General features: G+C 36.6%; 1 protein-coding gene across 1 annotated transcript; it reads left to right on the top strand.

Annotated features, from left to right (window-relative positions):
* The first annotated feature begins 71 nt into the window (after nucleotides 1-71).
* On the top strand, nucleotides 72-23351 carry LOC137948233 (O-fucosyltransferase 29-like). Its single transcript, XM_068794239.1, has 9 exons — nucleotides 72-288; nucleotides 1160-1250; nucleotides 7841-7917; nucleotides 8352-8440; nucleotides 8525-8714; nucleotides 9220-9401; nucleotides 10954-11056; nucleotides 21898-22226; nucleotides 22502-23351. The coding sequence occupies exons 1-9, from the start codon at nucleotides 103-105 to the stop codon at nucleotides 22836-22838; spliced, it is 1584 nt and encodes a 527-aa protein (XP_068650340.1). The 5' UTR covers nucleotides 72-102; the 3' UTR covers nucleotides 22839-23351.
* Nucleotides 23352-27917: the final 4566 nt, after the last annotated feature.

The following is a 27917-nucleotide window of genomic DNA, read 5'->3' as shown; positions in this document are numbered from 1 at the left end:
TCCAGAATAGTTGATCTCTTTATTTCCATCTTGCGGTTGAGATAAATAAGCATAGTAGCTTCTCTCGAACTTGTTCTATTTTCAGAGACGGATTGTTCTTCAATGGCTGCCTCACGGAATCATTTTCAGCACAACTGGAGGTTTCCTAGGAGGGCAACATCGAGGACTTTTCTGTGCGGTCTGCTTCTATTCAGTCTCGGTTTGATCTCTTTGTTCACCGGTCATGTGGCCTCTGACATTGAGTGGTACTCTCAGCATGTGATGGAACGACCTCTGTACTCTACGCCGGTAGGTGTTAATTGCAGGTCGAATGAAGTTCGCTTCGTGGATGTGTATATTATTTCTTTCTGTAGAATTTAAATCTGGCTCAACATATTGTCTGCTTGCGTTGTTTTCAGATTTCCGAAAAGTTTTCTATCGCGAACTCGTATGTTCTCCTGACTTTTCGGAAGTAACATATATTATTTATTTTGTTGTCATTAATAAATGAGATATAATCATAAAGTTGAGTTCTGAACTCTTTTTTGGTATTACCTTATAATTTTGATTAGTGCATGACTTCGTTTATACGATGCTTTCGGTCGTGTCGAAAAATCTAAGCTCTGTCACAGGTATATGGAACTGATAAAAAATCTAAATACCTTATAAGTTTTGTAGCGCTGAAGGTTGATGAAACTCTTTCCATCTTGACAACATGTAATTCTTGTTATAGTCAGAGAGCGTAGGAGGTGGTTACGTAAGTAGGAAATCGTTCCGTCTCCACTATAAATCCATTTTCTTTTTTGGTCTTTTTCCCTAACCTTCAGAAACAGGTTGCTTACTTCTAGAGAACCTAGTTTTCTGAAACACTAAAATCCAATCATCTGTTCCATTCTTGGTTCTGTTTGATTTTGCATGTTTATATTTCATTTGTCGGAATTTCTTACTTTTTTACATTACTACCAGTCCACGAAATTGATATCTATCTTTCTTGATTGTAACCTCTCAGGGACTAGTACTCACATTAAGACGATCAGTAATTTTACTTTTCTTTTTCTTCTTTACTATTCCTACTTCATTATTTTATTTTATATTTTCTTATGATGGTATGGATTTTAGTGGTGTGTCATATTTTAGTCCATATTACTATTTAAAATCTGGGATATTTAAAATTTTGCAGGCCAGTGGTCATCGAGCCCAAATTGATATATGGAAATCAAAACATTCTAAGTTCTTCTATGGTTGTAGTGAAAGAAGCCATCATTTTGCTCGTAAGCTCTTTCTCATTTTGTAGGTGCAATTTATGTTTGATTTTTACCTTTCTTCTATATCTGTTGATGGAAGTAGTTTTTATCCCTCTGTAACTTATTAATATTTTCTTTAGACAAAGGTCTTGGGCTGTTAAAATTTGTGGATATCAATCCTTCGCTTTCACTGTTACGATTTTCTTTTTTTAGGTATTTGGGTTCACACAGACTCGTCAAGAAATCAATAATGTCTTGGATCTTCTCTCTGGAGATGTTCTCTAACTGTTTCTTTAATTGTGCCCTTAACCTTGATGTTCATAACTTTGTTGCCTTGTGCTGATGTCATTCAGCTCACGGTATGATACCAGTCTCTAGAATTCTCAGTATATTTGATGACAGGGGAGGAACTGAATCCTATGAAATTTCAAGATTCCTTCAACTAGAAAACGAATTGTAAGCTAGCTGTCCACATATTTTAAGCAACTACATTCTAAAATGTGCAATCTAAGTTTCTATCACGGGCGATCCTGTCGTGAAGTCTCTGGTGCTTTACTTGTGTCATTTCAGCCAGAAGTTAGAATTCATACTTCAGTTCATCTGGTTGGTAGCAGTTATGCTACTTTACCTTTGTACATAAACTTAAGTCTCCCACTAGTCCTGAACCTACATACAGATAGGATGTTAGACCACAAGAGTGATTAAAAGCAACGTTGGATGATATACCTTTTGTTTGAGTAACTAGTTGTAAATTCAAGTACATAAAATTTCTAGGTTTCTAGTTCAGTGGGTAGATATTGAAGAGGCTATGCAGTAGCTAACTGTAGCTAGCACTATTGTAGAAAGCTAAGAAATTGCTCTCCATATTACCAAAAACAATAAGAAAAAAGAAGAAGCAAAAGACAAAAGTAGCTGTCTCAGCTATTGGATTTAATTGTATTATATACTAAAGATTGATCTAAGTTATAGCAGATCCCTTATTTATATCTTCCTAGATTTGCTAAATTAAGCGATATCACCATGATGGAATTGCCTTAAAAACTGAATTACCTACTCTCAGTTGAACTTTTGACTTCCTAAACTTGAGCAACTAGCCATGGAAAGAATTCCAACAAGTAGTTTGAAAAGAAACTGCTAATCATAAACTTGCCGATGTAGACTTTTCTAAAACAAGCGGCTACTATTGACATATAAACCAGAAAAAAGGCTTTCTGACTGGAGACTCTGCCGAATAGAAACTTGTCAATGTTCAGATTGAGCAACAACAAGAACTAGATAGTTGCCGACTTTGAAAAAAGAGAAAGTATAGGCTGTTTTCTTTTATATTTCCTTTTTTCTTCTGCTTTCTTTCAGAAAACTTCAAATTTTGTTGATGAATCCAACTTTTCCTTGTATTCTTCAGCTAATGCTTCCATGTTTGGGCAGTATACTATCTCAGTGGAGCAATTTGACTTGCTTATCCAGTCATCACTTTTACCATCTAATTGTAAATAAGGTGTCATTTACTGGTAAATATCTATAGAAATGATGAAATTGTTTATTGTTTAATATCCATTTATGGTGTAAATGGAATCGAATGAGCATACATTGGTCCTATCCTGAATAAATATATTAAAAGAGACAATAAAATGGGAAGGTTGATAACTTGGACATTTTTGAATAGGAAGTTAGCTTGGCCCATCAGATGTCTATCCTGATGAATAACTGATCTGGATCGAGTTAGAGTTTTTCTGTTGCTGTGAATCATGTTGGTCCACTTTTTTGTAATATTTTAATATGGATTAATACAATTCCGTTCTTTTCTTTCTAGTTCAGTTCCAGGCCCTTACCTGTACTCCCTAAAACCATAGCGCCACCCAAGGAAATGTTTCTCACTTGCATTATTGGCATTTGTTTTGTCTTTTTACATTAGTTTAATGTCTAGAGTTTATACTATCTTATTCTTTATGATAAGATCTGTCTCTAGTTTTATTTTCATGGAATTTGAGCATGTATATTGGGAGATATAAGGTGTAAGTGTTTTTAAGTGTATAGGGGCATTTCTATAATTTGGGTTACATCCACTTAATAAAGGAGATGGGGGTTTAGCACGATCCTCAACGAGAGTCATTCCAGACCTCTCCCTTTTCTCATCTCTTTCTCCATCTTCTCCCTCTCAATTCCTCTTTTAACACTCTTCAATTTTATACTTTTCATTGTATAAAAGCAGTAGATCTTGTTTGGAAGCTTCTATCCTTCATCAATCCTCCTCCTTTGATGCCAACAACCTCCAAGAAAGAGATTCTTCAATTCCTTGGTTGATTGGTTAATAAAAGTCTGAACTTTTGTGTTCTTCTATTGTAACCTTAGGGTTGATAGTTCCTACTACATATTAAGCAGTTTTGTGGCTGATTACTGTCTCGTGAGGGTTCATTGAGTTGAAATTTACCCTCTTTGCATTGTGTGCACAACAATATTGGGTTCTCTCCCTGCGTCATCTGTTAATTGGCTGATGTCAACTCTATTTTTGGTGTTTTCATGGCTTATGCTATTTTGACTGCATAGGTTTGTGGTTGGCACACATTATAGTGTTTGCCTAACCCTAATTTTGAAGTGGGGCCCATTTAGCTGGTATTCGTACAAGTCAGTGAGAAGTGAAGTTAGGATTGAAGTGATTATTAGATTACTCTAATGGCTGATTCTGGTGAGATTAGCACCCCATCAAAGGAATCTAGAAATTTAGAGGGGAAAGATGTGATTTTAATTTCTTCTGAGAGATTGAATGGTCAAAACTATCTCAGTTGGAATATATTTGAAGGCTAAGAGGAAATCCAAGTTCATTAGGGATGATCCTCCTGTCCCTTTGAATGATGACTAGGAAGTTGAATATAGTCACGTGAACAATATTGATTCCAACTTGAGGAATTAGATTATAAATTTTGACACCACTAATGAGATATGGATATCCTTAGAATCTATTTATGCTCAGGAGAACAATTGTTTACGAGTTTATGAGATATATGTCAGGTTGTTTAGCCTCAAGAGAGGTAAGAGATTTGTTACAGAATACTAGAGTGAACTAGTGGGTATACTGTAGGAAAGAAACGTTTTCTATCCATTTATTTTTTATGAAAGGGAATCTAGAAAACAACATGGACAATTATACATTGCAAAAATTTTGAATGACTTGGGTCAGAGTTTGATGCAGTTAGAGCACAATTATTAGCCTCAGAGGATGTATAGTCTAAGTCCACTACCTTTAGCATAGTCTTGCATGCAGAGTCGATACTTTGGATAACTGAGAATCAACTATAGGTCGAAGTGGAAATGCTAGAGACAGAGGAAGAGATAGCCTAGGCAGAGGTAGGGTGCTAGTAGGCCTGACTAAAAATGTATTCATTGTGGCTGTTCCAACCATGTTTTTGACAAGTTTTGGGCAAATTTAGGAAATCCTATCTGGGCTAACACTCTTGTTCATGAGAGCACAAAAGCATCTACTGGACTTATAGTGAATATTGTACCTGGGGCATTTGGTGAAATGCAACAACTAGTTTAGTGTAAGGCATAGTTCATTGTTGCCTCATCTTCAACATCTATGGCTCAATCTTCCACTCTTACAACCACTCTGGCTAGTTCAGGTATGTTTGCATTTCATGTACATCCTTCCTCCACTTGGGTTCTTGACTCGGGAGCTACTACCCACATGTCAGGTATGTCCTCTTTGTTTTCTGATTTAAATGAGTTTGCTGTTATTACACATGTCACCTTGGCTGATGAGTCCATTTCATCAGTTCGAGGAATGGGTACATTAGTTCCATCTTCATTCATTTCACCTCAGTCTATGCTATTCGTTCGTAAATTTCCTCTCAATCTATTGTCAGTTAGTCAACTTACCAAATCCTGAATTGTTCTACATTTTTTAATCCTTCTCATTGTGTTTTCAAGATCTCACGAGGAGGATTGGTTCATGCATGAGAAAGGTGGATTATACTATTAGATCCACTCATAGGATTCTTTACAAGTGTTGCATTATGCAGTCTCACCTTTACAGTGACATCTATGGTTAGGTCATCCTTCTTCGGCGAAGTTGATCCAGTTCTTTCCTACATTTCCATTTAGTCTTTCCTTTCAATGTGACTCCTATCATCTGGCATTACTAGATACAGTTTCCCATAAGTCAATCCAGAAGCAGCCACTTGCTTGATATTGTTCATTTTTATACTTGGGGGCCTTGTCCAATGCCAAGTGTTTTTGGTTATAAGTATTTTTTTTTCATTTATTGATGATTTTAGTCGATGTACTTGGGTGTATCTCCTACGAGAGAAATCTAAAGTATTTGATATGTTCCAACTTTTTTATAATGAAATAAAAAATCAGTTTGCTGCCTCTATTTGCGTACTTCCCACTAATAATGTCGTGGAATTCATGAATCAGAAGTTTGATCTATTTTGTTAGAATCATGGTGTTATACATCAATCATCCTATGTCTTTACCCAGTAGTAAAATGGTATCGCTAAACGTAAGAATTGTCATCTCTTAGAAGTGGCTTGTGCCATGTTCATACATATGAATGTACCCAAATTATATTGGGGTTATGTGGTTCTTACTGCTTGCTTTCTCATTCATAGGATGTTTTCCTCTATTCTAGGTGATGAAATCCCTATACAATTGTTAATATCTTCTATCACATTATTTGCGTTGTCTCCTCAGGTTTTTGGTTGCATATGTTTGCACATGATTTTGGTACTTTCAGTGATAAATTATCTCCTCGTATAGTGAAGTGTGTTTTCTTGGGATATTCACGTACACAAAAGGGATACAAATGTTTTTGTCTTTCTACTAAGAAGACATTTGTTGATGTGACTTTTCGCAAGATAATCCATTTTTCCTTTCATCCTCCATAGATGTGTCTCCATCTACTATAGGTCCAGAGATTGTTGTCCTTGCTCCCATTTGATGCTGCTATAGAAAGATCAACAATTCCCTTCCCACATCAAACCATAAACCCCCTTTGTCTGTTGATCTCGAGGTAAGTGATCTACGCCTTCCTATTGCTTTTTGGAAAGGTGTTCAAAAAGGTACTCATTATCCTCTCTCCAACTTTGTTTTCTTTGATTCTTTCTCTGACCAGTATAAACAGTCTGTCTTGTCATTGTCCTCTTGCACTATTCCTTTTTCTATGTAGGACACTCTTTTCCTCTTCTCAGTGGAAGTAGGCTATGGATGTTGAGATGGAAGCACTACTGAATAGGAAGCACGTGACTATTGCATGACCTGCCCCTCGGTGTTACAATTGTTGGGTATAGATGGGTATATACTGTGAAGTATAAAACCGATGGATCTATTGAGAGATACAAGGCTCGGTTGGTAGTCAAGGGCTACACGTAGATGTGTTTGAGACCTTCTCTCTAGTTGCCTGACTATCTTCTGTCTGGAGCTTGATATCAGTAACGATCAACCAGGGGTAGTCATTGTGTCAACTTGCTCTAGGGAGATTGACAAGGTATGCAGGCTCAAGAAAGCTATGTATGGCCTCATTCAAAGTCCTAGAGCATGGTTTGAGAAATTTAGTTAGGTCGTCATGTCTATTGGATTTTCCAAAAGTCACTATAATAATTCACTCTTTGTCATGAAGAGATTGTCTAGTATTTTGATGCTACTAATATATGTAAATGACATTATCTTTACTTGTAATGATATGACATGCATTGAGGAGGTAAAGGTACATCTAGCTAAATCATTTCAGACTGATGACTTGGGTTTATTCAAGTATTTTTTGGGTATTGAAGTAGTTAGAAGCAAGGCAGGTGATGCAGGATGAGGCGCAAATTTTAATTGTTGTATGTAAATGTCGATTAATTGACGGAATTAGAAAACGAAGGAAGAAAGTAGAGAGAAAGAGAGAAGAGTTGGGAATGAGAAGTAGGGGAATTGAGAAGAATAATTTAGAAGAAGAAGAAGAAGAAGAAGAAATGGGAGGGAGAGAAGGAGAGATCTGAAATAGGGAGATGAGTTAAAGTGTATAGGGGCATTTCTATAATATGAGTTAAATCCACTTAATAAAGGAGATGCGGGTCGAGCTCCCTCTCATTCTCTCTCTTCAACCCTCTCTCTTCTTAACTTTTTCATAAGGGTTTAAGTGTATAGGGGTATTTCTATAATCTGGTTTAAATCCACTTAATAAAGGAGATGGGGGTCGAGCACGATCCCCAACGAGAGTCATTCCAGACCTCTCCCTTTTCTCATCTCTCTCGCCTTCTCCTTCTCAATTCCTCTCTCTACACTCTTCAATTTTATACTTTTTCACCACCAATATTTGCTTTCATCACATTCATCCCTTTCAATTGTTTTTCTTCTAATAGGAGACTGCCCAATTAAACACTTTTTTCCTCTTCATCTATGGATTGGTTCAAACGGAGTTGTGAATGGTCTATCGGTTCTGAAAGATCTCTAAAAGCTCAAGTCACTATTGTAGCCTTTACTGGGTAGTTTTCAAGGTTATTTCTTTTCACATTAGCAATCCTAGGTATGATTTGCTTTTTGGGTCTTTCTTTTTCACTTAAATGTTTTACTATCTTTACTGGGAAGCTAATTATAATCATTTGGTGCTCCTATTTTTTATAAATCATCTTTAATAGCTGCTGTCCATGAGAGATTCTCCAATGGCTATTTGCTTATTGCAACAAGTGGAGGACTAAACCAACAAAGAACTGGGGTGAGTAAACTTCATGTGTATTTGAGATTTGAGATTTCTGATCTGAGATGGTTTTCAGTAAAACAAACCTCATACACTCACAAGCAAAGAAATATTTGACTATGATGCGGCAGTTTTGAGTCAAACAAATCCAATCTCTTACCAACATTTATCTCATGATATGATGGATGTGGATTCATTCTCTAAATTACTCAGGAAAACACATGGGACTACAAAAGTATAACCTTTCTCAATCGTCACTAATACTATATTGATGTTTATGCATCTTGTGTTAGCAAAGCAACAACTCTTAAAGTTCAAATGGTTATTTTCAGTCATGAAATACATTTTTATGATGGATTACAACAATAAAATGTTCATTGTTGTTTTCATCTTCAATTTATATAGTGTCATGTTTTTTATTTAATGATGTTAATCAGCATTTCTGCATACAGATAACAGATGCAGTTGTTGTTGCTCGAATTCTGAATGCCACTTTAGTTGTGCCAGAGCTGGATCACTATTCCTTTTGGAAGGATGATAGGTATTCTGGCTTCCCTTTTGAAAGTGACTTCGTAGTAATTTTACTGCTATCATTGTCATGACAAAAGCCATTCTTGACATACAGCGACTTTTCGAACATTTTTGATGTTGATTGGTTCATTTTGGCCCTCTCGAAGGATGTTACTATTGTCAAAAGAGTTCCTGATAAGGTCATGAGATCTATGGAGAAACCTCCATACACTATGCGTGTTCCAAGGAGATCAGTTCCTGAGTATTACCTAGATCAAGTGCTGCCAATTCTTTTGAGGAGGACTGTAAGGAGGCTATTACCTGCTCTTCATTTCAGATTTTTCTGTTGAAGTTGGATGTGGTGTATCACATTTCATTGTTTAACTTGGTCATTAGCATCACAAAATATAATTTCCATAGAGCTACTCTGGCATTTTGCTTGAAGAATTAAAAAGGCTGTTTGTTTTAATGATAAATGTGGGAAAAACAATAAACAAATAGAAAATTTTGTCCCTTCCATATTTGGACTTGCATTCAATAATTTTGTCTGGTGTAAATTTGCATTCTTTTGCTCACTCTTTTATACTTCAAAGAGAAAATTAATTAGTTTATGTTTCGTAAATCAAATAAAAAATTGCTTGAACTTTTTTACAGTTTATATGTGAGTTTCAGAAGCAGTCCTGTTTCTGCAGCCTGGTATTTTAAATGTCCTTCTGTTAAATGCTACCTTAAAAAACAAATCACACTGTAGTACTATGTGTATTTGGGCATACAAATAGATACTGATGACCTTAATTATTTGTCTAGCAGGTTGTGCAATTGACTAAGTTTGATTACAGGCTCTCAAACATTCTTGATAAGGAACTGCAAAAGCTACGTTGCCGAGTAAACTTTCATGCCTTGAGATATGTAAAACCGATAAGAGAGATCGGTCAAAAGATCGTAAAGAAAACGCGGAAGATGAGCCCACGTTTCATTGCAGTACACTTGAGGTATTTATTATTTTTTTTTTTTCAGAAAATAGAAATTTGGTTCTGTTCTGTTAGGATTTGATTAAAAGAGGACTTTGAATTCTCGCATATCACTATTATGTGCTTGTAGTTCAATTATTGTTTCCAATTGTATTCTTACATACCATATAAAGGGAATGTTACATCAAGAACAGTCTTATCACTTTTCCATGTGATGTGTATTCTCCTATTGTCTTTTTGTCATTCCAAGTGTTTTATGTGTTATTGATTCAGATGCTGCAGTCTTGGGTACAGACATTCTTTCACAAGACATCATTCTCTCTTTTTTTTTTCTTAAATAGCAGGATATTTATTAATAATAAATATACAAAATTCACTGTTGAAAGATGTAATCCATGTATAGTGGCAATGATATAAATTATATTTATTTCTTGTCCATTTCCACTGTCTTAGGGTAAAGGGCATTGATGTAATTTGTAAGTTGTACAATATTATAAATACATGTGAAGGGGGAGGATTAGGTACGTGACCCAACCCTAATCCTCCTTTACTCTTTTCTCACTCTCTCTTTCTCTCTTCTTCTTATAACTCTTTCCTCTCTATTTATTACTTGTTACATGGGATCCTAAATCTAACATTCACATCAAAACAAAAAGAATATCACAATATCAGGATCTAGCGATAATAAGTTGTTGATGTGTTCTCCCTTCGTTTGCTAAAGTATCAACTAATGTATTACCTGATCTTAGTACATGCATAAAGCTAATTTGTCTAGTCTGTGAGTTAGTTCTGCTATTTGATGAAATTGTCGGTCAAATTGCCATGGTGGATCAGATTCCCTTTTCACCCAGTTAATGTATTACCTGATCTTAGTACATACATGAAGCTAATTTGTCTAGCTTGAGTTAGTTTTGCTATTTGATGAAATTGTCAATCAAATTGCCATGGTGGATGAGATTCCCCTTTCACCCAGTTTATAATAATCTTGGAGTCGCCTTTGACAATCAGTGGCATGGTGAAATTCTCACAATATAAGATGATTCCTTGTAAGGGATTACGAAAAACCCGTCTCACTCTTGATCCAGGATTTCCTAATGTACTTCTATCAAAATTGAGTTTAAGGATGCCCACTGGAGGGGGTGCCCATTCAACATTCTGATTTAATCTGTGTAGTAAAACCAGCCACTGTTTTCCAGTTGTCGTAAGATAGCAGCATCGTAGTCACTGAATTTGCTTGCGAGTCCAGGATAGACCCATACGGACAGATTTCTCAATGACTGTCCCAATAGTGGATGAAACTTTAGGGAAAACATTTTTTATTTATATTTTAGTCACCGTAATCCAGTGTTGTTGTTTACACTTTTAACTTTTTTACTGTAGATTTCTTTCTGTTGGGAATGTTTTGCTTGCTTCCTCCAAATCCTAATTCCACATCTATCCTTTGCTCTGAAGTAATTTTCTGAGAAAAAAATTGCATATTATAGCCCCGGAATGTAGTTCCAGTGCTCCTCATATCTTGTGGATGATATTAGATCTTAGGACAAGTTTTTTACTTCATTTTTTGCCTTGACAGGTTTGAACCTGATATGCTTGCATTTTCCGGCTGTTATTATGGTGGAGGGGACAAAGAAAGGAGTGAGCTGACTAAAATCCGGAAACAGTGGCCTAATCTGCCTGTGAGTAACTTTAAGCTTTTGTGCATAAACTGAAATTGTTTATGATTGTTTCGGACATCTGGGTTTTGATGCCAGAGTTATGGTTGGATGATATAAAAGCGCCTTTCTAAAAGCATTCTGTTGAATTTCATGGCAAAGTATAATGAAAAAGTTAAGAAGAAAAATGGTTGAAGAGATAGAATGAGTGGGAGAGAAAGTTGAGAGGAGAGATTGAGAAGCTGAACAGCATTGGGGGACTTGCACATCCCCCAACCTCTATTTATAATAAGGGTTGAGTACAATTTACAAAAATGCCCTTATTTAAGTAAAAAACCCTAATTACCTATATCTCCTAATCTATATGTCTTCTTTACATGAAATTTAGTCCATAGACATAGTTGGATATGTAAAACAAGATTATACCAAGAAATATAAATAATGATAAGGTAAAATGACCAAAATACTCTTGTACTTGTTTTTCAATACTTCCCTTCAAGTTGGATAGTATATGTCGAATAGTCCCAGCTTGTAGCAGAAGTTCAGAAATTCACATTTTTCCAGTGCTTTAGTTAATATATCACCGAGTTAACCACCAGACCGAACATATGGAGTAATTACCTCTTTCCTCATTACTGCATCTCGGATGATATGACAATCTACCTCTATAAGCTTCGTTCTTTCGTGAAAGACTGGATTGCTTGCAATGAAAATTGTTGCTTGGTTATCACAATACATAGTCATAAGATTCTTCTGATCGAGGCCAAATTCTTGGATAATAGATTTTACCCACATTAACTCACTGATAGTGTGGACTATTGTTCTATATTCAGCTTCTGCATTGGATCGAGCAACAACATTCTATTTTTTACTCTTTTTGTTGACTATATTTCCTCCCTGAAATACACGGTATCCAGTGGTTGATTTTCTGTCAAGCTTGGAACCTACATAGTCAGCATCAGAGAAAACCTCAATCTTCAAGTGATTATTAGGTTTAAAGTGAAGACCTTTTCCTAGTGCTCCTTTTAGATATCTCAAGATTCTCTGTGCAACCTCTAGGTGAATCTTACGTGGATGCTTCATGAACTGACTCACTACACTCACTGCAAATAAAATGTCTAGTCTAGTAACCATAGTATAAATGAGTTTGCCTACTAGTCTCCGATGCATTGTTTTATCTTTCAATTCTGGACTTTGATCATCATGAAGATCAAGTCCTACTTCCATTAGTGTATCCGTAGGTTTGGCTCCCAAAAGTCCATACTCTTGAAGTATATCAGTGACATATTTCCTCTGAGTCAAAGCCATGCCTTCCTTGTTTTTTGCAACTTTAATACCCAAGAAATATTTAAGCTGACCCAAATTTTTAGTTTGAAAGTGATTCACCAAATGGCATTTAACTTTTTCAATGCCTAACCTGTCACTCCCAAATAGGATGATATTATCTACATATACCAATAAAGTAATTATTCCAGACGATAATTTCATAATAAATAGTGGGTGATCACAATGGCTTCTATGAAATCTCATGTATATATTTATTTGACTAGAATTTTCAAACCATGTTTGTGGACTCTGTTTTAAGTCATAAAGAGCCTTCTTGAGTTGACATACATATGTCTCCCCTGGGCAACATACCTTGGAGGTTGTTCCATATGGACTTCCTCCTCAGGATCACCATATAAAAATGCATTTTTAATATTCAGTTGAAACAGAGACTAGTCTTGGTGGACTACAACATAAATGAGTATGTGAATAGAAGACAAGCGGGCAACCGGAGAAAAAGTCTCAAAAACATCCACACCAAATGTCGGAGTATACCCTTTGGCAACAAGACAAGCCTTGTATTTTTCAATAGATCTATAAAAAATATTTAATAGTATAGACCCACCAACAGCTAACCACAACAACACCTGGAGGTAAATCACATAACTCCCAAGTCCCTTTATCAATTAATGCTTTCATCTCAACATCTATGGTTTTCTTCCAATGAGGAGTCAACAAAACATCCTGCACTGAAGAAGGAATAGTGCAAGTGGAGATGGATAGAGCAAACTTACGATAATTTATTAGACAAAGAATCAAAGGAGACAAAATGAGATAGAGGGTGGAGAGTACCTTTGCGAACACTTTTCCGAAGGGCTGTAGGAAGGTGAAGATCACTTACCTCAGGATCATGGAACGATGAAGAATCATGGTTTGGTGTGAGAAGGGGGTCTGGATTTGTTGTCGTTGATATATCAACAGTGGTTTCTTAGTAGGAGCATCACGTGAGGTCGAAATGCATTCATCAACTGGAATAGGAATAACTGGACTACGTACACAAGGTTCAGATGGAACTGACTCAGATTTGGAAGATTAAAAAAATGAAAAATCCTCAAAGAAAGTAACATTTGTAGACACAAATGTTTTTCTCATAGACGAACTGTAATATTTGTACCCTCTTTGTGCCCAAGAATATCCCAAAAATATACATTTAACAGACTGTGGAGACAATTTATCCTTAGAAGGATCAAAGATATGTGCAAAGCATACACACCCAAACACGAGATGATATAGGAAACAAAGGTGTAGTAGGTAAAACAATCTGAATAGGAATCTTACCATCAAGAGCAAAAGACGACATTTTATTTATCAAAAAGCATGCAATAAGAACAACATCACCCCAATATGGCTTAGGGACATTCATATGAATTAACATAATGCAAGCTACCTCAAGTAAGTGACGATTCTTGCGTTCAACAACTCCATTTTGTTGTGGAGTGAACACACAGGAAGTCTGATAAATGATTCCTTGTGATTGACAAAAACAGTCAAATTTACGGTTCATAAACTTAAAGACCATTGTCTGTACGAAAGATATGGATAGAAATTGCAAATTGATTCTTTGTTTTATTATAACATAGTTGAAATACATCAAAGGCTTTAGATTTTTCTCACATGATAAATCTACATACATCTACTAAAATCATCAATAAACGAAATAAAATACCTATGACCAAATTGACTAGTCACAGGACAAGGACCCCAGACATTTGAGTGGACAAGCTCAAAACGTTTATTTGTCTTATCAGATGAAACAGGAAAGGACCTTCGGTAATGCTTGCCCAATTGACATGACTTGCACTGAAAAGTAATACTAGAAGGTAAGTTTGGAACTACTTGAATCAGTTTTGTGGGAGATGGATGACCGAGTTTGAGATGCCACTGAAGAAGTGAATCAATTGTGTGTGTTGAATTTATGGAAAAGAGAAATACTTCATTGACTTGATGTAATAAGAGTACATAAGCCCCTATTTATAATTGAGGAAAGTAGTAGAGTCCAATTACAAGTAAACTACGCTTGTACTAATTACACCCAAACTGTTACACTTAAAAATAAGTTCTAGCATAATTAAATAACTTAACTTAAATAGAAAACTTTAACATAACTAAAACATATTTAAATTGAAACTCTTCTGTGAGACCTCCTTCCATAATAATTGTGGCTCTGTAAGACTTCTTATTGTGAGAGTCATGTAAGACTCTTCCATATTTGCTCTTCAACACTCCCCCTCAAAGTGGAGTTTATAACTTCAGCTTGCAATGAAAAGGATTCTTGGTCTTCAATTTTCTTTTCCTGAATTTTTTTTTTGATAATTACATTTCTTTATAGATGCAAAAACTTTGTCTTTTGTGCTCCCCCTTTTTTGAATATTTTGGTCACATAAAACTTACCACAACATTTGGAATAAAATACTTCTTTCTTGTGCTTCTTCGTTTACTTTTCCCCTCTAGTGATCCCAGCTTGAACCAAATAACATATATGTAGTAATAAGCTCTTTCATCATGGTGTCCCAACCAGGACACCGACTCTCAAAGGTAGAAATGGATGATAAGTGGGTTGTTAAAATACAAGTTCAGTGGTATTTTGGTCATTTCTTATATTTTTAATATTACATTTTTCTCTTTTGGTATGGCTATTGGATAGAGAATGTCTTATTTTATCTCTAGTTAAATTTTCATTCAATTTAGACATGTATTTTAGGAGATATGTAATTTTTAGTATTGAGGGGCATTTTTGTCCTTTTGTAAATTTTCACTTAAACACTGATTATAAAAAAGCAGGAAGGGCCTTTCTGGCTCGTATTCCAAAGCAGCAAAGCTGCCCCTCTTCCAAAAATCCTTTTTCTGTTTTCTCTCCAAATCACCTATTTTTCATGGGTAATGCCTATCATTCACAAGACAGCAATAAAAGACCTACAGATACATATAAAAAGTCTCAATGAACTTAAACACCAATATATAAACATATATATATATATATATATATATATATAAAAGGTAAGTAATACACGAGAGGTTGGCCCAAAGGGGTATGTGAGAGTCAAATAATGGATGGTAGGAGAAAGGTTGCCAAATTACCAATGGGTAATGGGTAAAGAGGAAGATGAGATGTTGAGGCCATCATGTGCTTTATTTTTCTAAGAAATTCAAATTCTGCATCAGACAAACCAATGCCGACAATAGTCAGCAAATAATGAACCCAAGGCAAGCAACTGAGGAGTTTTTCTTCAAAAATAATATCTCAATCAAAGAGACACAATAGCTGCAACAGAAATGGGCCAATGCCCAAATAACATGTACCAAATTTGCAGTAGTATAGTAGTAGATAACCGGTAAATAATGAAAGTCCTTAAGAGTAATAAGGACACATGAAATAGTCTGGCAACAACTCCATCAATAAATAAGTTGCACCAAATAGTATGTTGGAATCGAGTAATAATCCAAGATTATAATCCAGCCGGAGATAGAGAACCGAGTCGAACTGAGTCAAATAATAGACTAATATAATTGAGTCGCAAAAGAAATATATATAGAACTCGGGACCCGAACACATATAACCGAGGCAAAAAATAAGTGGGTCGAGTCAGGTTGGCCCGGACCGAGTTGGCCCGAGTTAACTCGACAGAATAGAAGGAATCAACTCTCGGGTTGTTGGGTTAACTCGGCCTGGTCCGGGTTGGGTCAGGATAGGCATGCCCCGGATTTAATCCAGTGCTTCCCAACTTAGGAAATTAAATTTAGCAATAGTCATCGTCCTCGCTTTCAAACAAAGCAGAAAACCAGAGATGGCAACACTAACATAAACTTGATCTTTTTGAAAATAATTCAATCCTATAGAGAGTCAATTACCGACACAAAATAATCTCGTGGATTTGCAAAGACGAAGGAGATCAATCAGCAGCAGAGTTTCAGAAAATAGCGGAGAAGATATCTCCCGAAGAACCAGTAGTAAATCTTCTTGAACAGAGCAAATATATTCTCGACAATCTTCCCGAAATAAACCTACCAGCAGAGAAGATCACATTCAAAACAACGCAACAGAGCAAAGATCGTGGCTCTAGAAAAGATCACTCTACGCAATCACCGGCGCTAAGGACTCGATCTATCTTGATAGATATAGCAGTCATCCAAACAATACCGGGAAATCAGCCACGTTGGCAAGATACCAAGCAGCAGAGTCAAGCGGAATGACAGGACTAATGGCCAGGCAGATACGAAGAAGACAATAGAGGAGTTTTCGAAATAATAGTTGTAAGATCAAGATCAAATTTTTGGAAATCAATCAACAATAAAACAACAGATAATAACGCGGATTTGTAGATACTTCGCCTGGATAATAGAAAATTATATTTGCAGTGGTTAAACAACAAAGATTTTTCAAAGATAGCAGAAGATCTCAAAGAAGCAGTAACGTTTGGAAATCAATCAGCCAAGTCCAACAACTTTCGAATGCTTTGTTGCTGAAAATCCATTTATCAAAACAGCTAGCAGTATCGTGATTAAGCCAAAGAGGATGTAATCCACCAGCTGGCTTGGAAGATAATGATACCAATAACGGTCGGAGATAATACCGGTAGAGATAGTCTCGGATGATTAGTGATGCTATCAGAATAGTTGGCAACACAACCGTTGTAGTGAACAAAAGTAGAAGTCACAGGTAACTCGGAACAGATAGCTGTTGTATCAGATAACAAAGTTGTTGATGATTCTGTATTCTGATACGGACTTTTTGATAACAACTTTCTGCTGCTGCTCGAACCTCTCTTGTAGTTTGACCTCTGTTATTGAAAATATTGATTTCCTTTTGTAGAAAATTCCGATTGCCAAAATTTGTTTTGCGATGGAAAGTAGACTCAAATATCTTTCCATTAATATATGATATGCAATATGAAAAACTCAGTATAGAGGTGAAAACTCTTAAGCAAACAACTGGTATAGGGATTGAAAAGAGAAAAAAAATAGATACAAACCTAAACTGCTAGAGATAATAGATCAGAAAAGGATCACATTATTTTTGTAGGTTGACCTAGTCAACTCACAGAACCTGCTCTGATACCATATTGAATTTATGGAAAAGAGAAATACTTCATTGACTTAATGTGTCAAGAGTACATGAATCCCTATTTATAATAGAGGAAAGTAGTAGAATCCAATTAAAATTAAACTACCCTTGTCCAAATTACATCCAAACTCTAACACTTAAAGATAAGTCCTAGTATAATTAAATAACTCAACATAAATAGAAGACTAACATAACTAAAACACCTTTAAACTGAAACTTTTCTGTGAGATCTCCTTCCATAATAATTGTGTGTTTGTAAGACTTCTTATTGTGAGAGTCATGTAAGATTCTTCCATATTTTCTCTTCAACAGTGTGTAGTGCATGCAAAGTATCGTCTGGGTTGTGGTTGTCCAAATAGTAAAGTCCCTCTCTCTCACGAGCGGAACCAATCATCTTTCTCATCACGAGATCTTGAAAGACACAATGAATAGGATAAAAGGTTAGAGAACAATTCATGGACTTAGCCACCTAACTGACGAATAGCAAATTTAAGGGAAATTTTGGAACTAACAATGCAAATTGAGGGGAAAGAAAAGGAATAGGAGTAACACTTCCCATTGCCTGTACTTGTGAAACTGACCCATCAACAAGATTAACATGCTTAACGAGAGTGAACTCTTTTAAGTTAGAAAATTGTGAGGACATACTTGACATGTGTTTTGTGGCACTAGAATTAAGGACCCAAGATGGGGAATGAGACACTGAGAGTGCAGACATTAGGGGTGGCATTGAACCAAGCCGGTTCGTGTGCAGCTCAAGCTTGGCTTGGTTTAGTTTGATTTATCTCGATCTTGAATTGAATTTGAGATCACGAGCGAACCGTGGTTCGGTTCAGAAGCTCGCGAGCCAACTCGTTAACTTAACGAGGGCTTGAGAAATTTCAGGGATGAGGGAGATATGGAGCAGGCAGCGGCAACTCCGAGCTTGGGAATTAGGGAAATGGGGATTTCATGCTCGAGAAGATCAAACGAAAATCAGCTGCTGTTGGCGAGAAAAATCGGACTGAAATCTGCTTGTTTAGGTAAGTTTTGGTTATTAAATCGATTGCATTTTTTTTCTTCAATGTTCTTCTCCGATCTTCTTCCTTCCGCTTACGGTGCTCTGGTTTCCCAACTCCAACTCCATTGCTGCTTGCATTTACCTAGCAATCATCAAAACAACATTCGAAAGTGAGGTTTCAGGTTCCGAAGAGGAAGATGGGCTGGAATTAAAGACCGAGAGTCAATAAATCCACAATCCAAAGGTACAAAAGGTTGGAATAATTATCTCTCCTCTGACATCTATTCGATTGGAAGCTGCCTGAAGGCACGAAGCTGGATCTTTCTAAAACTTTTACTCTTGCTTTGAAAATGTCTCAACCACTTCTTCACGTCCCTTCTCCGAGGTTCTCCAATCCCGACCTCTATTTGTCTCTTATGTAATCCCTGCTGATACTATGCAGTATAAGAAAGCCTTTATGAAAAAAGCGGAAAAGAAAATTTTACTGAATGAGAAAAAGATGGAGTAGTTAAATGTGTGGATGCATCTTCTTTAACAAATGCATGTTTCGAATAGGACGACGACTCTGCAAGTCTGCTTCTCGTATTCGTTCAATTTCTTATCTATTAAAAAAATTGATTCATTTGAACACATTGCCCAGAAACCCATTTTTTATTGAATACCATGGAGGAGATGAAAACATATGCCAGATTCCTTATGTTCCCGGCAATCAGTTTTTATCCACTCTTAATGGATATTTCAACTATAAAAAATGAGCTTTTTTTTTAGAAAAATTCATCGGGTGATGCATGTGGCTCATATCTGGCTTGAGCTCTATTTATTTCGTAAACTCGTCAAAGATTTTTGCGTAATCAAAAGTTAGTTCGACTTCTATTTTAGTAGTTATGTTATTTCAATGATTTTTTCGTGTTTGATTATTTAATAGAAGTCGGATATTTTATTTTAGCAGGTGCAAATTTATTTTTTGTCGATCAATTAGTCTTAGTGTTCACGCAAAAACAGTGTGAACTATTTGTTTTGTGGTGGAATTGACTTAAAAGAATCTTTGTAAAAAAGGGAAATTATGACTTTTTCTTACATATGATAGAGATGTGAATGATTAATGTTAATCACTTACAAATCTGGTCAAAATGATTTCCCTATGAGAAGGGAGTTGTATTTATATTGTTGTGAAGGTCAAAATGGTCTGTATGGAGGCCCTTCAATTTATTAAATAGAGTAATTCCCAATATATATATATGCAGGACTCCAACTATATAGATTTCAGTTAAATTATTATGAAATCCTGAAGTTGGAGCTCGAGCTTGAACTTGGTTAAAATTATTGGGTTGGAGCTCGATTAAAATTTTAGGCTTGAGGTTGGGCTTGGCTTGAGTTCGAATTCAATATATTTAAATCAAACCCAGCTCAAACATAGGTAGGTTCGGGTTTGGCTCGATTCGATGCCATCCCTAGCAGACATACTTGTGGGAGCAGTCGTATGTACCAAGGATGCAGAAGGAATAGATAGTTGTGCCATGCGTTGTGAGATTTGTTGCTACTGCTGGATTAATTTTTGTAATTCTTCTAGAGCACCAGGTGGGATTGTAGTTTTAGAGCTACAACTCTCTTTACAGCTCTTGACACAATAGTCTTTTCAACTCTCTATATCATATTAATAATAATAGAGAGGTTAGGTATCTCATCTGAGGCCAGAATTTTTGTTTTTATTTTGTCAAATTCAACACCCAAACCATCTAGAATTTTTTTCACAAGAAGTTGGCTTTGCTATTTCTCGGAGTTCTCGTTCATCCGTAGTAAATGGATGAAAGACATTAATTTCCTGTCAAATACTCAGAAAATAACTATAATAGTCTGTCACAGTTCTATTACCCCTTTTTAAGCTAAAGAAATCTGCATATAGCTCATAAACCCTGGAAAAATTGCTCTCTTGTCCATAAAAAGCTTCCAAAGACAACCACATGGCTTTGGTAGTTTCAAAATTCATAACATGGCTCTTGATATTAGATTCCATGTTGTTGACAATCCAAGTCATCATTTGATTGTTTTCAGCCTCCCAAACATCACCTTGAGGGGCAGGAGGATTATCCCTAATAAATTTCAGTTTTTTTCCTTGCCCTTTTAAGTACATTCTAACACATTTGGACCAAGTAAGATAATTATCACTATTAAACTTTTCAGAAGTGATATTAATAATATCTTTACTATCCAGATTATATGATTCCTTTGATGGAGTATAAACCTCACCAGAATTAGCCATATCAGATATATAAGAATACCAAATAGATCAAATAAACCTTCCAAAAAATTCTAAATCAACCAGCTAAGTGGGTCCTACCACGTAAAATCACAGTTAGGGCAGATAGATGATGTGTGCAGGTCAAGAAATCCAAAAAATCCAACGTAGGGATAAAATTTAGAAGATATAGTGCACTGAAAGCTGCACTAGGACTGACATCAATAGATGATGTCAGCAGTGACAGATCTGGAATTTGGTGCACATCTCGAGATCAACATAAAAAAGCCTCTTTTGACAGTTTAAATATCATAATCTATTCTTGGAATAGTAGAACCAGTAACCCTAGGGTTATGGTAGAGAGAAAATGAGAAAAAATTGAATTTTTACTAACCAATAGCCGAAAAACTGAAGAAAGATCCCTTCCTTCTATGTAGATATCTGCTTCAAAAGAAATAAAAACTTGACAAAAGGTCTTCCCAAATGTGATGCACTGCTCTGATACTATGAAAAAATTAGGAAAGAGGGTTGAAGAGAGAGAATGAGAGCGAGAGAATGTGGAGATGAGAGATTGAGAAACTGAACTGCGTTGGGGGACCTGCACGTCCCCCAACCTCTATTAATAATAAGGGTTGAATACATTTTACAAAATACCCTGAAACCCTAATTCTCTATATCTCCTATTATACATGTCTTCTTTTGCATGAGTTGTGGTCCATAGACATAGTTGGACATGTCGAACAAGATTACATCAAGAAATATAAATAACGACAAGATAAATTGACTGAAATACCCATGTTCTTATTTTTCAACATGTAGGTTAACCTGTGAGGAGGCATGTGCTTGTCTGGGCAGATTCCTGCCAGTAGCCATGTTGAGGGAGGTTCAACACTTTAAGCTTTTATCTTTTTTGGCAGCATGGTCCTATCTGAATAGTCAACTTTTTAAAGAATGTCTGGTATTCCAAAATTGTGATAATTATCCTTCTTCTAAAGTTAATTAGAGTAATACTATTTTTTTAAATGTTATTGCTTTTAAATGGTTGATCTAGTTTTTTCCGTCTAGTTGTTTATGCATCTCGATCTCTTTTAAGTTTTGTTGCTTATTGTGTTCTAGATTTAGCTAGTAATTCAGTTGTATTTGAGGGGGTTAAGATTATTCAAATATGTGGCATGTTAACTAAGTGGCAATCTCTCTTCTTTCTTCTTATTCGTTAATGACATTATTTTGATCTTTAAAAGGAAACGAGTCCAGCTGAAGAGCGGAAACGTGGCAAGTGTCCACTCACTCCCCACGAAATGGGCTTAATGCTGAGGGCTCTTGGCTTTGGAAATGATACACTTCTTTATATTGCATCTGGAGAAATATATGGTGGAGAAGAAACTCTAAGACCACTGCGAGAGCTATTCCCAAATTTCTACACAAAAGAAATGCTTGCTGGCCAAGAAATGAAACCCTTTCTATCCTTCTCTTCCCAACTTGCCGCCATTGATTACATTGTTTGCAATGAAAGTGATGTCTTTGTGACCAATAACAATGGCAACATGGCCAAGCTCCTAGCAGGTCAAAGGTAAGGCTCCATGTTTCCTTCGTACCAATTCCCTTTTTTGTCATGTGGCTACACTATATGAGCTGATGAGGCATACAGATTACTGTCTGTGGAGAGATTCACAAACTGGTGAAGGATTAGTAAGAGATGATGGAAACTATTACTTCTCTAGGAGCATTATTTGTTCGTCTATGAGTGGTAGCGCAGGAGATCAGATATTGTTTTTTATCCCCGAATTCCGTGAAATTATGTGCTTCTTTAGAGTTGATTATGTTCTATGTTGATATGAATCTCAGGAGATACATGGGACACAAAAGAACAATCAGACCTAACGCAAAGAAACTGAGCTCACTGTTCATGGCTCGGAGTACAATGGACTGGGAGACATTTTCCAAGAAAGTCAAGGCATGTCAGAAAGATTTTATGGGTGAATCAGAAGAGATGAAACCAGGGAAAGGTGAATTCCTTGAGTTTCCTTACTCATGTGTATGTCAAGCACCACCTAGTGTTTACAATGACAGTTCCAATCAAACAAATTTGAATGCGGGACTAAACGATTTAAGACCAGAAAGGATGGTTAGCATACAAAGCATTGTTTACAATGAAGGGGTGGTGAATGTAACACGTGTTTAGGAATAATCATTTGGTGGCAGAGGACATCTTCAATGCAGTGGATGTCCATGAAAGGGTTAAAAGCTGTGCCAAGACGTCCACTTGCCCTGTTTCTCTGCATCTTAACCCTCAATAGGACACCATTTCATCTTTTGCCTTCGGTGATAACAACAGACGTATACATTCAACAGCGTGACTCCAGTTTAGCCGGATATCTCCAACTACAACACGTTGGAAAATGGCTTAAGTGGCAGTTGGACCAGAGTTCTGTAGCATATGGCAGTCCAAAGTTTGTTCCAGTTCTGCAGTGATCTCGAAGAGTGCACAGATCCGTTTTTGAGTTTAATATTGGACAGTGTTAACTACAAATTTGTAGCATATGCATGTAACATTGTGGTGGTTGTAGCAGATAACTAGTCTGCCCTGCTGAATCGATCTTACAAATTGAGAGTCGGTTTAAATCAGCAGTTGCATCCATCTTGGCCCGTGAGAACTTGTCAATTTTCAGACCTGCAATTGAAGCCTATAAGAGAATGTAACAGCTTCCTTGCTCACAAGCAACAGGAAAGGAGAATGAGAGCATTGTGTTCGTAGGATTAGCCAGAGCCAGAACCTGCAGAGTGAAATAATAATGGATGACCAATTTTTTGTTAAAATGGGTGCGTACAAAATTCTAAGTACATCAATTACCACTTTCTTAGTTAATCAAACATACACATTTACTTGAAAATGTGTGTCAAGACCGCTGCACTGGATTCGTTCAGTCCTCGGCCTTGGGCATTTCCGATAGCCGACTCCGCCGTGGCTGGAACGCCGCTCTCCTCTGTGGGAAAGGGGGGCGCAGCAAGAGCTAGCCTAGACTGAGATTGGTAATTACGAGGAGGAACAACTCACAGTAAGAACCGAACAAAGCTTCCATGGCATCCTACGACTCGTGTTCGAGCAACCGGGATAAGAAAAGAGGGCGATGGATGTCCTCAAAGATTAATAGGAGTAGGCGATAGACAAAAAGAAGGTTTAGAAATTTCACTCTCATCATGCTCCCTCCCCCTAATTGAGAAGAAAAACCGTCGTCCTGTGTTTTTCTCTCCCATAAGAGGATGATCCAGGCGGCGCCTTGGAGACTAGGCCTGTACACAGATTGATAAAACGTAGTTAGAACAGTTTAATATAACTAGAATCCAGAGTCATCATGTCACAAAACCATCCCATTCACCACTGTATTCAAACAAACTAGGGAACTCGTTCTACCGTTTCTAAAGATTTTCATTCCACCTCGTCTTTCATTTTTAAACTCACAATCCTTGAAACAAAATAGGAGTGAGATAAATTGATACCCAAATCACTCAAACTCAGCTAAAAAAACTCCGTTTAATTCAGTTTTTATATAAACATAAATTAAACTCAGACTTGAAATAAGATTCATTAAACATAATAAACTAAATTCATGATCTGTTATTATAATTGAAGAGCCTTCCCCCTCTCACACGTGTCCTCCCCTATTAGAAAGAATGTGGAGACGGAGACAAGTGCAAGCCAGACCCAATTGACTTAATGGAGCCCACAGCAATGGCCAACTGGGTTTTATTACAAGCGAATTTCGGACCACATCAGCGGGTCGTGCCAGTGGTCACATGTTTTTCTGTTTTGAAATCACCAAAAATGGCCTATTTTTTTCCCGTTGAATAATAGGTGTGGTTTAACCTATAAAATGGCAAATCGCACAATCTACCCGTCAAGTTAATCAATCCACCGACTACTGGCATTGAGTTGGGTTCAAAGAAAACCTGACTCGGCCCGTCCTAAAAAGCACTAGGTTCGAATTTCATGACAAGAAAAAACCTATTGAATTTTAAGAAAAAGGGAAAATAAAAGCAGAGTTGTCATGATCCAGTACATATAAGTCTCCGTCTCTCTTACCGGTTACCACCACCCTTCCTGTTTAGACTATTCTAAACAGTGAAAATATTTTTAGAAAATATAACAGATACAGGAAAATCAGACGTTAACTTATTTTTTGTGAGATGAGAAATAACTAAGATATGTAACAAATAAATATTTGGGGCAGGAGAGTAAATATCAGTGTGTAAAATAGGTAAGGAAGCACTATTCCCTACAATTACTGAGTCTTTACCCACGACTGATCTAGAATGGATGAGTCCTTGGACATTTGGGCCGAAGCCCTAGTTTCCTATAACCAATCAAAGGTTGTAGATCCATTTAGAGAGCATGATATAGTGAAAGTCTCAACAAGATGGGTGTGAGAATCATTGGACTCACTATGGGCATAACGTTGTTTGCAACAATTAACATAGTGACCATCAAGATGACGAATTTTGCGGTGAAGAAGGTAACACCCTTGACCAGAATGGGTGTGGCCTCGATTGGCTTAATTACGACCAGAGCCATTGGTTCAGCCATGGGAATTTCAGAAAGAGCTATGTTGGGTCGACCGACCAGGATCACAGTTGGCAGTAATGAACATTGAGGCTTGTGGAAGAACAATCTCAAGAGACTTCTGGAAGAGCTCAAAGCTCTCAACTTTGAAGACGAGTTTGAAAAAACAAGAGAGAGGTGTGAGCGCCATTTGTGTGGTGGAAAAAATAAATAAACCAGATAAGTTTATCGATGTTATCAACAGGTCTACCAATCGCATGAAGTTGATCACAGAGACCCTTGAAAGCATATAGGTGTAAGCGGCAACAGATTGGGTACCGTGCTTCAGCTGTTGGAGATCGTCTTTGAGATGGATTTCTCAAGCCTTCGACCAGTGACTGAAGGCATTTTCCACCGCAAGCCAGACCTCGCGTGCAGTGGAGTGGCCAACAGATGTGGCCATCGCCTCCTCCATGAGGGAGGAAAGGAGGAGGCTTAGGAGGCGTTGATGTGTGAGAATCAACAACATAAAATCGAGGTGGTGGCGCAAGGGTGCCATCCACAAAGTTGTGGAGATTTTGGCTATCAAAAAAGGGTAGGAGTTTGTTGCTCCATAGGAGATACGTTGTGGAGAAGAGTTTGATGGTGACCATGTGGATTAAGGTGTGAAAAGGGAGAGACGTGGTGAAGGGTTCGACAGTCATTGGAAGGGAAGATGAAGGGATCTCGATGGGTGTTAATCCAGGAGGACTCATGATACTATGAGAAGATTGTTGCAATCACCACTAATTTCGTATATAATTTTATCGAGATGAGTAATTTTAATTTTATATATAATTTCGTATAGATTACATCTTGTATAAATGGAAATATTATAGAGAGATTTTCTAGGTTTCAGTTAGGCCTTAGATTGAAGCATAGTCTTCTATTATGTCTTTGATTCAGGCATAGTATCAGCAACGGCATAGTCTTCTGTTATGCCTTTGATTCAGGCACAATATCCTCCACAACAGTGATGCTCGGGAAAATAGAAGGGAAAGAAGATCTGTCTATCTCAGTCGAAGATGAAAGAGGGCCTAGATCAATCTCTTGTGTACGACAGAGGGAAAATGACGACAACATCCAACACCTGCTCTGATACCATGATAACATGAAGAATCAACTGAGGATTCTTTATTTTTTGGATGATCTTCTTTTTTATTTACAACATCGATATAGTACAAGGAATTAATTTCGTAAATTACAAAATGTTCTTCCTAAAATCAATCCGTAGCAGAAGAAAACAAATAGTTAATTGATTTGTAATTGGTTCTATTTGACAACTCATGCTTCCAACTTGTTAAGTGAGTAGTAGAAGGTTTTGCTACAAACAACTTTTGTATGTATATCTGCCAATTGATCTTCAGAATTAACAAATGGAAAACAAATTATCTTGTCTTCAAGATTTTGTTTGATGAAATGTTTATCCAACTCAATGTGTTTGGTTTGATCATGTTGGACTAGGTTATGAGAAATATCAATAATTGCTTTATTACCACAACTAGGATATCATGTAGACCTCCTCTTCAAGGTTACCATAAAGAAAAGTATTTTTTATACCTGTTATCTCAATCAAAGATCCGTCTTCTTAGGACGGTGATGCCAAGGAGAACACACGGGAAAGAAGAGATGTCTATCTCAATAAAAAATGATCGATCTTTTGTGTATGACAGAGAGAGGAGGACAACAACGTCCAACACTTACCCTGATACCATGATAACACGAAAAATCAACTAAGAATTCTTAATTTTCTAGATGATCTTCTCTTTGACTTATAACGTTTATATAGTAAAATACGAGTGACTTTCGTAAATTACAAATTGTTCCTCCTAAAATCATTCCATGACAATAGAAAATAGATTGTTCATTGATTTGTAATTGCTTCTCTTTGGTAATTCATGCTTCCATAAACAGATTTTTTCCTTTTTTTCTATCTGACATCTCAGGCCAACAGTTACCTTACAGCCTGCTGCTGCATGCCGCTCCAGTGTTGAAGCTTGAGCTTTATAAATGGACACATTTTTAGACCTCACATCATACCTTTCCATTCCCTCCATACGGAAACCGCCAACCGTTCGCAACCATATTTACACCAGGTTGAGAACTGAAAATGTGAGTTTTGTCAGGGCGAGCAATAAAACGCATTTGATTGATTAGTTGACCAGGTTCATATTACATGAAGAGTATAACTAGAATTTTTTTCTCAAATACTAATTTATAACTAAATTAAGGTTTTACAACCTGAATGAAAACAGTCCAGTCGCTTCCCTCGAGTCCAAGGGACGGATTCAGAACGAGTCTCAAAAACACATCAGGGAAACAAATGGGGTATTAAATGACCATGAATTAAATACGATTTGGTCAATAGTAAAAACATATTTTCTGAACTGCGTTCCACATTTTTAAATCACGCATCGACTGCATAAAATCATCTGATTAATACCTTTTTACCATACACTTAAGGATCTGTTGGAACCCCTAAAAAAAGAAAAGAAAAAAAACATGAGAATTTGACTTAATAATAGTTAATAAAAAAAAGATGATAATCAAATTCTCCAAATCACTAACTAATTTTGAAATAATAATAATCAAATTTTCATTTTCTTTTCTTTTCTTTTTTATGGGTTCCAAACAGAGACCCTAAGCATCCAAAATCCAATAGTTTACCCTAAACAAAAAAAGGCG

This window comes from Aristolochia californica, unplaced genomic scaffold, assembly GCF_029961685.1.
Source record: "Aristolochia californica isolate CCGP_79_NKW_82.1479 unplaced genomic scaffold, dmAriCali1.0.hap1 SCAF_13, whole genome shotgun sequence".
Lineage (NCBI taxonomy): Eukaryota > Viridiplantae > Streptophyta > Magnoliopsida > Piperales > Aristolochiaceae > Aristolochia > Aristolochia californica.
The sequence above is the reverse complement of the archived record's forward strand: the minus strand, read 5'-3'. Positions and strand labels throughout refer to the sequence as shown.

Excerpts from the sequence above, each read along its gene's own strand:
- LOC137948233 (XM_068794239.1), top strand. The coding sequence starts at position 103 with ATGGCTGCCTCACGGAATCATTTTCAGCACAACTGGAGGTTTCCTAGG. Across the intron at positions 7,918-8,351 it reads TAAACCAACAAAGAACTGGG|ATAACAGATGCAGTTGTTGT; the intron begins GTGAGTAAACTT and ends TTCTGCATACAG. Across the intron at positions 9,402-10,953 it reads TTCATTGCAGTACACTTGAG|GTTTGAACCTGATATGCTTG; the intron begins GTATTTATTATT and ends TTGCCTTGACAG.